Source organism: Monopterus albus, unplaced genomic scaffold (assembly GCF_001952655.1).
Source record: "Monopterus albus unplaced genomic scaffold, M_albus_1.0 scaffold5.1, whole genome shotgun sequence".
NCBI lineage: Eukaryota > Metazoa > Chordata > Actinopteri > Synbranchiformes > Synbranchidae > Monopterus > Monopterus albus.
This window is the reverse complement of record NW_018127885.1, coordinates 92,124-105,138: the sequence shown is the minus strand read 5'-3', so window position 1 is coordinate 105,138 and position 13,015 is coordinate 92,124. Positions and strand designations below refer to the sequence as shown.

At 40.8% G+C, this 13,015-nt stretch overlaps 1 protein-coding gene across 1 annotated transcript in view; it reads right to left on the bottom strand.

Moving 5' to 3' along the window:
• Nucleotides 1-1,114: 1,114 nt before the first annotated feature.
• The window catches only part of rfx4 (regulatory factor X, 4), a 20,389-nt gene continuing 8,488 nt past the window's right edge, over nucleotides 1,115-13,015 (bottom strand). Inside the window, 16 exon segments of the mRNA XM_020613489.1 lie at nucleotides 1,115-2,530; nucleotides 5,296-5,390; nucleotides 5,393-5,412; nucleotides 5,517-5,679; nucleotides 5,781-5,942; nucleotides 6,618-6,737; nucleotides 8,409-8,447; nucleotides 8,450-8,468; nucleotides 8,995-9,089; nucleotides 9,423-9,567; nucleotides 9,678-9,736; nucleotides 9,868-9,968; nucleotides 10,687-10,850; nucleotides 10,967-11,044; nucleotides 11,502-11,715; nucleotides 12,097-12,158. Coding sequence (XP_020469145.1) covers nucleotides 2,258-2,530; nucleotides 5,296-5,390; nucleotides 5,393-5,412; nucleotides 5,517-5,679; nucleotides 5,781-5,942; nucleotides 6,618-6,737; nucleotides 8,409-8,447; nucleotides 8,450-8,468; nucleotides 8,995-9,089; nucleotides 9,423-9,567; nucleotides 9,678-9,736; nucleotides 9,868-9,968; nucleotides 10,687-10,850; nucleotides 10,967-11,044; nucleotides 11,502-11,715; nucleotides 12,097-12,158 — 1,809 coding nt within the window. The 3' untranslated portion in view covers nucleotides 1,115-2,257.

Below are 13,015 nucleotides of genomic sequence, written 5' to 3'. Positions count from 1 at the left end.
TTGACTTTGGGAATATCCTGTTTAGCCTGAAGTTGCTCTGTTTGCATCACCTATTAAACTGACTGTGACTTAATTAAAACAGTCACCTTTTATTCATGTGAATCACAGCCAGACTTTAAACTACCAACAAGTGTGAGTGTGGATGTGATCCTGAACAGGAATATTTTATTAACAATGCACTACTTCATGTGAATACATTAACTGATACACATTATACTTTGTCTATGTATAAAAAATACTGCAAGTTTAATAATTTATACATTTTGCAAACAAAGAAAAATTACATTATGATATTTTATAGTGTTTTAATGCATGTAACTATTTTTAAAAGCAAAAAGGGAGGTATTATAACCACTGTAGTGGTGTTGGTGAGTGAAACCTGCTGGTTCGACAGCACACGTTGTCCTCGTGCACACTCTGAAATCTTCATCTAATACTGATACTCAGGTCTGGTGTTAAAGTCACTTGTTTTGTTTTTTGTTTGCTTGCTTTAAACATGTTTTCTGGATTCAAAATTGTTGTGGGGAAACCTACAGGATTTCAGAGGGACATTACACAAATGGATCTATGTTCCAATAAATACAAACCTTGGGAGGGGTCAGAGGTCAAAGGTTACGAGACTGAAGCGCAATGACCCCAGCACAGCAGGACATTGTCTTTATAGAAATGTAATTCTTTCAGCAGTGTGGCCCCAGCAGCCCAACCCCCCACTGTGTTGCCACTGTGGGTGCATGGAGATAAAGAACTTCAGAAAAGGCAACTTCAAAATGTAAATCGGACAAAACGCAATGAAGAATTTCAAAAGGAAACACATCAGTAGTTATAAAGTCAACATATTAGACAAATTTGTGAAATGTACCTTGAACAATTCTATTATAACATTTTTATCAATAGCAAGTCTTAGAAAAATATCAACAGAGCAGCACTTAAAAGATTAAAAAGCTTCATGACTTTGCTTCAGTGCTGACATTGATTATTAAGATACAATAATGTTTTTACTATTTTGTTAACATGTGGACATTTTTTGTGCATAATTTTGTGCATTCACTCCATGAACAGAACAAAGATAAATTTGAAAAAAGGAGACAGTTTGACAACGATGACTCAAAGCTTTAGATTGTGAAATTATTTATGTGGCAACATTTTTCCCACATACACATCAGTTTCAACTGTGAACGTTTAACAGTCACGACAGACGGTTTTCAGTGCTTTTATTTACAGAAAAGTGACTAGACTTCATGTTACTGTACACTTTGATATTTTCCATTTTTATAAATACCCATAGGGTAATAGGTCCTCAGTAGCTTTGAGTGCATTATAAAACACACAACCCTAGGTTAATGCGTCCTTTACTAACCATACAAAACAGAGAACATAGTAACATAGAAAATAAAGGATACACCATGTTACAAAGTTACAGAAAATACATACTATGTACATATATTTATTTATTTATATATATATCTATGTTTGATGTCACAGGAAAACAGCAGAAAAGCTTGCAACAAAATACACTCGTACAGTTGTTTTTGAGTCACAGCATTCAACCGTTAAAAAGGCTATCCAAGATGAAGACACCTTAACACATTGACCAAAGTCTTTCATGAGTCTATAACTGTCACTTATGATGTTTTGGCTTTGTGCCACTGTTTGTGGTCTCCCAGGAGAATGTTAAGGCAGTACAGGTCATCATCACTCTGTGGCAGACAAGATTTATCTGCTGCAACAGGCCCATGACAAAATGCTGCACAGTGCTGAGCAAAAAGAGAAGGCAGCAGTGTTGCTGAGATTGTACTGATGTCAGTGACAGCTTAAAGTACACTGATCCTTCAGCCGCTGACTACTGACTGTTGGTTGGTGGGGTGATCTGTGCACTGACTTGTGAGACTGACAAGGGAAACTGGCAGAGGTGTACATTCCTAAAAACAAAGGCACAGCTTGGCAGCAGCATTGCACTCTTAAAATGATTTTTCTGCAAGTTTTGACAATCTGCGCGATTCTTTATATCTTCTTCAATCAGTTGCTGAAGAAATTTTTAACAAATTACACCACAATCATCAGAGTGATTGATGTACTATAATGAGACTTTTTAAAAATATCAGTACATCCATATTGTGTTCCTGTTATCTTGCATTGGTACCCTCCCCTCTCTGCTCCTCCTTTTTTGATGTACTTAACTGCAAGTGTTCAGACTTTGCATTCACCAGTTTGGCAGGCCTGGAGTTTGTACACGGCTGTCCAGATCAGCGTTTAAAGGCTATTTCGCCCAGCCTGTGGTGGCCTCTCCGTTGATGTATGCAAAGCCAGGGAAATGCTGCGAGTGTTCATACTCTGAGTTCCTGCGTGGGCCCAGGGGAGAGTACATGTCCCCAGAGGTGGCATAGCGGGTTGAATGCATAGGTGGGCTGGTGTAACAGCTGTTAGCTGGTGACACATCTGGCCACCGGGGGGCGACAGGTGTGGGGTGCAACCGCGGAGTGCTGCCCATCAAGCACGGCTCCATGCGAGACATCTGGCCGTTGAGCTGGTACTGTGGAGGCAGAGGAGAGAAGTTAGTGGTGCGGTAAAGTCGTTGGTTGAAGTCTTAACTAATCCATAAATTTTTTTTATCTATACATTTCAAAACTGTGAAAAACACTCATTATAAATCTCCAAAGCCCAAGGCAACATAGTCACAGCTCATTTTCCACAATCAAAGGCCCAAAACGCTAAGATGTTTAGTTTTCTCTTATTTAAGACAATGAAAAGGGATATTTGAAATGGTTGATCAATTATTAATAGTTTCAGATTAATTTCTTGTGAACTGACAACAACTGATCGACTCTTTCAATTCAGGATTAGATCATTACCAAATCTACAAATTATGAAAGGCATTGAATGGGAAAAAAGTTCTTAGTCCACTCACTGAGACAAAAGCAGTTCAAAGATTGGACACAAGACTGATAATAACTGTGATTTAAGGGAGAATTTCAAATTTATTTTTTAAAATTTTTGACCTGAACATCCTTCATTGTTGATCCATCACTAAAAATCTTCCATATGTTTTTAACCCTCTTTGACATCCAAAGCTCTAGCAGGATTTTTAGAGACAGTTTAAACCATGAGTTCAACAATACCTCAACATAGATACCTCAAAACCACTCCCCAAAATACCAAAAAGAAGAAAAACTTTTAAAAAATTATTTAAAAATCTCATTTTTAACTGTTCACAGTTAAATTTTATAGATATATACATACATATATGCCTATTTTGGAGAGATAAATGAGAACAGCGATACCACTCTCATATGTGTTTGTTAAGCTTAGTTTAGCTTAGCATAAACAGCACAGCCAAGGGGAAACAGCTAGCCTGGCTCTGTCTCAGACAAGAAATTGCCTAGCTTTTACAGTAAGTGCCCTTAAAACACAATTTTTACACTGCAGTACCCCGTTTCCCCATTTCCAGTGGTTATGCTAAGCTAAGCTAACTTGCTACAAGCTGTCCATGCAGCATACAGATATCAGAATGGTACCAATCGTCTCATCTTACTCTCCACCAGAAAGCAAATAACTACACTTACCAAGATTATAAACTATTCCTTTAATCACGGTCTAAATGCTGTCAGGTATAAACTGGTGGAGACTAACTTTAAACTGTAGTAGGTATATAAACTCCCACAAAATTTCTGAAACCCCCAAATTCTCTAGAGCATTTACAGAGGACATGGGCTCAGTGTCTTCTAAAGCAGCCACACCCCTGCTGATATCACATCTGATTCTGTATTAACCATGTAGCAAATGACCCTGCCAATGGTAATTTCCTGTCAGGGGAAATTGCTTCACCAGCTGTACCACACTGGCCAATATAGAAAATTAAACCACTTATGAAAATTAAGCATCAGCTAAATAAGTGGTTTTCTTGTGTTATTGTTGTTGCCTATGGTGACTGACCACAAACAGTTCTAACAAAATCTGCCTGTTGACTAAAATATTTCACACAGATGGGGATCAGACAAAGTTTTCTGTTTGTTTCAGCTCCATTCTCAACCTCACACAGAGACAAAGCACAGGCATTGTGCCCGAATTAAGCTCAGACCAGCCTAAAAAAAAAAAAGGAAGTAGGACCCCGTTTCCCTTTACTCACTAAATATAAACACGACAGTTCATTCCATTATGAGGGGCCAGGGTACGGAAAAAGACGATCAGTGCAGGTCAAAGAGCGGAACAGATGGCTCAGCTGCGTCTTGTTCATCAGCAGAAAAGAGACCATTGAATAACAATATTTTCATAAACACCCCTTTGCTTTGCGCTGTGGCTAGTGGCGCAAACAGATGAAGAGACTATTGAGAACTGGAAAGCGGAGTAACAGAGCCGGGCCCCTCTCGGCCCCGGCTGAGCCACCTTTCTCTGTCCGGTTCCACTAGGTGGAGAACCACTGTGAGCACTGGGGCCCAGCTGATCCCCTCCCACTATAAAGGCAGCAGAGACTGGAGGGCCCTTCACAGGAAATTACCATCAAAAGAGTAAATGCACACCAGTCGCCACATGAGCTACAACATCAGTGACTCCATCTCATCACAATAATCCCTTTTCTCATCTGTAAATCTTTGTCTTTAGCTCAGAGCGTGAAGCCAGTCTGATGATGTCCTCATTCAAAAAACATAAGAGCTGCTAAAGTGCAAAAGAGTGCTTCGAAGTTTCCTGCACACTGACTATTAAGATTGACATATTTTTACACATAATGTATGTATTGCTGTACTGTAGCTATCTTAAATCTAAATGGCCAGCATAACCCAGTTGCAAATATACTTAATGCACATTAGCTGCAGTTCAGCCATTCACACACCCATAATCAAACACGTTATTACAAACATCTCTCTCTTCTCTTTTTATTACTGAACAGACCGAGTGAGTGGCCAGTTATCTAAATACAGTTGCATACAGCTTGTAATCTGGCTGGCAAAGCTTGTCTTTTAGTTCTCTGAAGACAAATTTGGATTTTAATTACTTATCTAATATAGGTGTTAACATTTTTGTCTTTATTTGACAGTTGATAGTGAAGAGGTGGACAAGAAAAAAGCGAGGTGAGATAGAGAGAGAGAGAGAGATATGACATGCAAGAAACGCCTCAGATGGAATCAACTCATAGATGTTGACAAGGTGTTCACAGCTTTAGTTACTAAAATCAACAACATTTAAAAATCCCTAAACTGATTTTGTTAAAGTATTCAAAAGAATTCAGATTCATTTGGCTAATTCCTGATTTGATTTACATTTATTTAAAATGGGACTGAAACCATCTCTTGGGTGACTGACCTGTGCAGATGAGCGGTAGGCTGTGTAGTGGAGGGGGGCTGGGATTGCTGGCTCATGGGCCAGACTTGAGTACTGGCTCTGGATGGAGTGAGGACATAGTTGTAGCTACCAGTATACCTAGAATGGAGGAGGTCCGACTTAATCAAAGACAATTACACAAAATTTAAATGTTTCCAAAATGACTTGTATATGAATAAAATAATTTGAAAAACCATAATTACCCATGCTCCTCTCTGTGGCTGTAGACTGGCATCCGATGGGCTGAAGATGGAGGGGGGACTGGAGCACTGCTCCTCATACAGGGCAGCTGCTGTCCGGCCTCTGGAGCTGAGCCGCCTGTTGTCACTGTGTATGTAAGGGACCAGGTATATGACTGAACAGCGCCTGGTAGACACATATGCAGACATAAAGACAAATTTGTTGGCGCAGAGAAACTATGCGCAGTGAAGCCTGATTTCTGTGTGTGACTGTGAGGCCTGTCTCACCTGTGCTGGCTGTGACTGAGGTGTACTCCGGGGACACGGCGGCTGTGGGGGAGCTGTTCGAGGAGACGCCCACAGAGTGGACTGACCGAGCGGGAGAGTAGGATTCTGGAGATGGAGAAGCAGGAGTGGTTTCTGTCAGCGTTAACTCCTCCTCTCTCTCTGCTGAAGGTATCAAGGGATGACAATCACTTACTTTAATACAAGGTGGGCATCATATTTTGATGTTTAGGAGCAAAAACAAATCTGCAGTTACATCACATACACACGTATAAGGGTAAAATGAATGTGCCTAAATAAAACAATAATACCTGCCTGTTATAGAAGAAATAATTGCTGACTAAAGTTCCCTATCGCTCTGTTTATTATTACAGGTTTACTTAAAGCTGATATCTACTATTGAAAAAATATGCTGTGTATTTATTGCAGTAAATAAATAATATATAACAGAAAGGTTTGGATAAAGCTACACAGTTCCTCTCTGCACTTTCACCTCGCTGTGTGTAAAATAATAAACTGATGAAACTGAACCACATCATTTGCTCACTAAGCAGAAGAGACCAGACCAGATCAATAGCCAGATTATCATGATGGTGCACAAACTGTCAGGAAACAGTGAAAAATGTCCATCACAACCTTGATCCAAAACCAAACTTTTGAATTCATTATCACAGACAACACTTTGTACTTTAAAAACAACTTAAGCAATTCAAACAAGCATCTTGGAAATTTCCAGTGACATCATCAGGCAACTTAACAACTTGACAATCTATTGCACAATTTGCAATTGCAGGTGTACAGCCACTGGTTATTGATTTGCACTCGAACAAGCAGTCTCACCTGTGCTGCCCTCACCCTTCATGGCCCTCATGAGCTCATTGGCCCTCTCCTGGCAGTGCAGAGACTCCAGCAGGTAAAGCACGTAATCATCAAACATGAGATGGATCAAGTGGAAGGACCCTGCACACAGACACACAGGATGAGCTTCATGTGGAGAAAGACCTGCTACTGTATATAAAAAAACACTCTTACATAAAATTGATTGTCTTTTAAAAAGCAGATGAGTAATATGGTGACAGTGAGGTCCTTGGTCATGGGAGGGGGCAACAGAATGCCCGTGCATGTTTTGGGAAGAAGCATCTAAGTAATGACATCACATCCTGCAGACTGGCAGGACGGCTGCACAGAGTCACTGCCAGAAATATGTCAGCTGACCCTGGGGTCGCACGGAGGATGAGACCGTGGCATGTGAGGGGAGTGTCACAATTGTGTCATTGTGTTAGTCACTGCTGCAGCCATGCACATAATAATCACTTGTGGCCATTCAGGGGAGCTGGGTGTAATACTGACTGACCATAAAATGGAAAAGACAGGCAAACACACGGGGAGAGGGGAGGGGCAGCTTTTGTTAATTAGCTGTTTGTGCACAGAGACCTGCTTTATCAAAATACTGCAACCAGCTGTGTGTTTGATATTCACAGACTGGGGCAAAGGACAGAAGCAAAGGCAAGAGAAGCCATTTACTTTTCTTTTCTTTGTACAGCTCTTCACTTATTGCAAACCGCAGTCGTGCACAAAAAAGAATTCAAGCAACAGCCTTCCTTACTTCCTCCTCCTCCTCCTTCTTTCTCCTTATTTTTAACGTTCAAAAAAGAATTTTGAACTGTTTACTTGGTAGCGCTGAACCATATATATATATAGATAGGTTTTAGAAAGCTGAAACCAGTTCTGGTCATCAGTGGTGATATGGGATGGGAACATAGAAACGCCAGATATAAATGTGAGATGATTGGACTTTGGAAACAGGTTTGTCTGACAGCAGATCACTAGCAAGAAGAGTGACATTTTACATGGACATCCCTGGATCAGTGATATGAAACATTTATTTTGTAAGATTCATTTTTAAAATAGTTTCTAATTCCTTTTATTTATGGAAATATGATCTGATGATATTTGGCCTGTCCGTCCATTATCTATACCACTTATTCTGATGAGGTTCACGAGGGGGCTGGAACCAATCCCAGCTGACACTGGGCGAAAGGCGAGGTACAACCTGGACAGGTCGCCAGTCCATCACAGGGCTGACACTAATAGACAGACACCCACAGACACTCCCACACCCTGAGAGAACCCATGCAGGTGTGAGGTGACAGCGCTGATCACTGTGCCACCATGCCGCCCTGTTGATATTTGGTACAAATCTAAATTGCGAACATATTGTCTCATGGAAAGAAACTGCAGAGCCACATGTGGAGCAGAGTGTAAAATTATATAATATATATAACACCACTGCCATTAGCTATATAAACAGGCAGGTTTAATAAAATGTGTTATGTGATTTAACTGAGATTACAGTTGTTTTTAACTATTTAATGCTCATTATATGACGAATTAAGGACTATACATCTAGTAAAATGTCCATTTTGAATAAGTTCTTGTAGTAAAATAAAGCCTGAGTTGTGCTTTTGTGATAAAAAGGCAAAGCTTTTTGTTTGAACAGTAATATTGGTGTCTAAGTCCACTTGGTTTGGGAACTGATATGTGCATGAAACAATACAAAGCATAACTAGCTATTCTATTTATATGTAATATGCTGCATGAATGAATGATGACAAAGCATTAGCAGCTCACCAAAACTGGGTGCACTGTGGAGGGTCATGTCCCGGATGTCCCGGGCCTCTTCCCTGCCACCTAGAGAGACCATTTCCATGAGAAAAGAGGGGGAAGGGTCGGGATGCTCGGGTAGAATTAACCCCCAGGTCCGTATTGGGGCTTAACCCTCAGGAACGAAAAACATGTCAACAAGTCAACTATTTAATTTGCCCCCAGGGACACGCCTTCCCATTGAACTATTGTCTGGGCAGTCCACAGCGTTGCCAGGGTGACCAAATTTTACAAGCCCATATCTAGCACATAATGGACGCAAATGGGAAGCTTGAAGACATCATTAACTGGGAGAATTGCGGTGTAAGTGTCTCTGTGTAAGAAAGACATGCATAGCCCAGTTGTGTTCAGCTGCAGGTGTCTTTAAGGACAAAATCCTCTGCAGTACAAATGCTTTGTTAACATCGCGCCTCAGAAATAAACATGTGTAACATTTAAACTTGTGCAACTTGAACTAAATAAAGATACTTGATGTAAAAATGTGCTGAGTCAGACCATATTTAAACAGCTGTTTTTCTAAATGACTGGAAAAAACAACCATGTTGTGTCTGACCTTGACAACACAGCGGTCCACCATCGAGTCCAGCCACTCGATGTAGGCCTCGATCGGAGACTGCTCCTCCAGTAGACGGTCAAACTCCTGATATACTGTGACGAGAGGCAGAACGTCAGGTTACCTCGTATTTGACATCAGTGGGAAGTGAAAACACACAGACTTGGATGCAAATGGGGGGTTTTATGCAACATCTTCTTTGCATCTTTGACCTCTGCACCCATCAGGACAGATGACTGGAGATGCTCCACAGGGTGTTTCAGAGGAGAGTGAACTTGTTTAACCTTTTGGTCTCCATCATTAATGCTCTGACTCTTCTGGTCGTGGGAATGGTTGTCCATCCATGTGCAGCTTTTGTGTAACTTAAGAGTAATTCTCTGTCTGGCTGGGTGTGTTTGAGTGGAAGCAGTTTAAAGGCATGTACTTACAGTGGATAATAAGCTGCCTGTGCTCCTCCTGTGAGTCCTCCATGGTGTAAAGTGTCTGCTTGGTGATGCTGTTCAAGTCCACATTCCTCCAGTCCTCCAGCATTTGAAAGGTGATGTCTGCACTGTTTATCACGGTCCTCGATGCCTGGGGACAGATAAATCCACAATATTACTTACACAAGCATACCCATGTCCCTTATCAGCTGTGTTTGCTCATATGGATTTTATTAAAAAAATTCTGACCACGATAGTCACCTGGCATAGATGGTTTAATGATGTTTGCCGCTTCAGAATCTGAGAAAATCTCCTCGACACTGAAAACAAAAATGGAGAAAAAGTGATTAATCCTGTGAGGGACATCATTCAAAATGTTTATCTTAAAATAATAAATCCATAATTTCTTAGGATTTAACCCATCATGTTGAAATGCAGATTTCATACTCACATTCAAATTTGATATTTCTCAGGTTTTCAGGAAGGTCATGAAGTGCTATTTTAAGCCACTCATCGAGCTGTTTGGCAAATTTTCGAATGACTTGAGTCAAACTGTGTGTAAGGGAAAACAAAAATATATCTTAAAACCATTTAGTTTTATTTAATTTGGGCTGAAACTAACAGTTATTTTCATTATAGGTTAATCTGATGATTATTCCCTCAAATGACTTCTTTTGTCTGACCAAAACATAAAGATGCAGGTGGGCAAACTCAGTCAGCTGAGGAAGACTAAGATGTGGTGAAGTTAAGCATTTTTTGTTTAAAAAAAAATCATTTGTTCGATTAACTGATTTTGTTAACTAACTTCTCAATATGATGCCTTTTAATTTCGCTTAAAAATCCAGACCAGAATTTAAGGCCCTCACATTTTCAGGGTTTTTTTTACAGTCAGAGCAAAGTTAAAACAGAATGTTGCTGCAAACCTTTTAACATTTTGAAAAAGTAGAATCACATATGCCATAATTTTCATATATATTAGGTGACTGATCAGAAGGTGTGTTGTCATTTAGTAAGACAAGCTGTGGAACTACAAGATCATTATAGTATAGTTTACAGTTTAATATAGTAGCATGGTATTAATAACAACAAAAACATGCATGGTAGCCTTAAGATCGGTAAACTGAACTAAATGATGACCGTAGTGTTACTGTCAATGTAATTCACACTGCAGTAGTCAGAGTAGTGACCACCACACCTCATATCCGGTTTTAGTAACAACACACAGGAAGATGTTGCTCACTGAGAGAGCGAAGCTTACAACACTACCCACCTATCAGGCAGTGCCTGCAGGACGGTGGGCATCAGCACTCCAGAGATGGCCTTGTAGAGGATGGAATCACAAACTCCAACGATGTTCACCACCGTGGGGGAGCCGAGGACAGGGAGCATGTGGGGCGGCATGCCCTGCCAGAAGTGCAGCAGGAAACTCTGGACCTGCAGACGCCACAGACACACCACGACTTCAGTATTACAGGAAGCAGGATTTTTACATACAATCAGATTTTTGTTGAAACAGGTTGCAAATGTAGCAAGCCAGAATTGGACAAAACCTCATCAAAGTTGGCTCGAATAACAGTATCCAGTATCCTCTGACAGTGCGTTCTGTACATCATGATGAAGGTTGACACCTGTGGGATACAACCAAGTATTAGTTAATTGTATCACAAACCTAATAGCCTTTTTTCTTTTTGGGAAACTAAAAAGTGGTACAAAAACAAGAAAATAAATCTTGAACAAAGCATGTGAACCCATAAATACATGTTGCAGGTTTCGGCTAGAGCGAAGTGAAATAAAACAAGCTTTAGAGATCAGCAAAACACAAACCATTTAAAATCATGGCCCCTCTTTAAAAGCCGGACAGCTAGTGCCTGTGCTTTGTCCGTTGCTAGATCTTATTATCTCCCCCAAAAGATTAAGAGTTTTTGAGGAGCCAGCATATAAATCCTCAAGGTCCTCCTCTAAACACAAATCCAGTGAAGGTCTCAGGGCAGATAAAAGAGCCAGAGGGGGCGCAGAGACGGTGAGATGGCATGGAGAAGTGGGAGGAGGGGGCTGTGAGGATGGACTTTTAAAACTCTTGTTTACCCTCTCTTCTGGCAGGCTGGCAGGCAAATTTAGGTCTTTGACATTTGGAAACTCTGGCAGGAGCGTCCCCAGTTTGGAGCGCGGTGAATATGCCACTGTCTGCTTCGTGACCTCTTTCTTCCCAGTCTCGTTCACCCACGCCGCTCCCTTTTTGGAGTACATCACATCATAATACTGAGAGGTCTCCTTCACAGCTATCCCGTAGTAGTGGTACCTGAGGATAACAGACGGTGCACAGTTTATTCTTCCCTAAACAATTGAAAGCAACATCACTGTGAAAGAAAAACATGGAATAGAAAAATAAAATATTTGGACAAATTTTATTTACACATTGAGTGATGGCTTTCTTTTGTCAGAAAAACTCATGCGTATTAGTCAATTTCAGCCTTTTGCTACTGTCATCAGTGATAAAAATGCTTTGTATCACGATGGGTTAATGCAGATTTCCAGTTAATTATGTAGAAACACTGAGTTTCTGGTAAAAACTCAGACTCAGAAACTCATTTTATTCCTTCATTTAAATTTTGCATGTCCATGCTTGCTTGAATTTGAGAGAGTTATGTTTAAGACTCAGAATAAAACCAAACCAACTTACTTCGACTGGCCTCTCGTCCCCAGTCTTCTGGTGGTTAGTGCTGGAAACTGCTGCCTTATGATCTGTTCGTAGTAGGAGAGAAAAGGTCGTCAGTGTGCCTTAGCTACCCAGAGAAAGGTTCAGCCTGTTATGAATTATATCAGATTCAAGTCAGCCTTTCACATGAGTTTATAAAAGTAAAGAGAAAAAGAAAGCACAGTGGCAAGGAACCAAATTTTTATGAAAGTTGTATTTTTTACTCACTTGAAGAAACCACTGTATAGCAGAAAAAGAGTAAAGGTTCATTTTACTTAGAATCTGTGATCCACAGTAAATACATTACACATGAAATAACAGAAAATACTGTCTTCATTTCTCTATAACAGAGTTTGTCAGGAGGACAACATGAACGTCTCAGCCGTGTCCAGGGAGGTCTGTGAGAGGAAAAAGTTTGGAGAGCCACCCATTTATGACATCCTGGGTGTTACCTTTTTTTCTATATCAAGTCTCCCCTCATCCAACCACCCACCCAGACTCACTGCTTCTCCCTCTCTTTCTCTTCTCCACTCCCTCCTTCTTCCTTTCCTCTCTTTTTGTCCAAAGAGATTGGCTCCGTGGTCCAGCTCCTGGTGCAGAAACTTTAGCAAACAGTGTAGCTCTCCATTGTGTGGGATGAAAAAAGAGGCCAAGCTGTGAAGTTTCTGTCAGGCCGCGCTTGATAAATGAGCAGACAGGGAGGCAGTCCGGGCCCTCTCTCGTTTTTTTGTCCTGAATCAATGAAGCCTTCCTAAAGGACACCCCACACTGCTCCAGCCACTGATCTAACATTCCGCAACATCTCACCCTTCCAAATTTCCTTTAATTACACATTAATCCAGGCCCCTTCTCTTTTTCAATATCTTCCGACAGGAGCTGCGGAGGGGTGGGGGTGGGCAGGGTT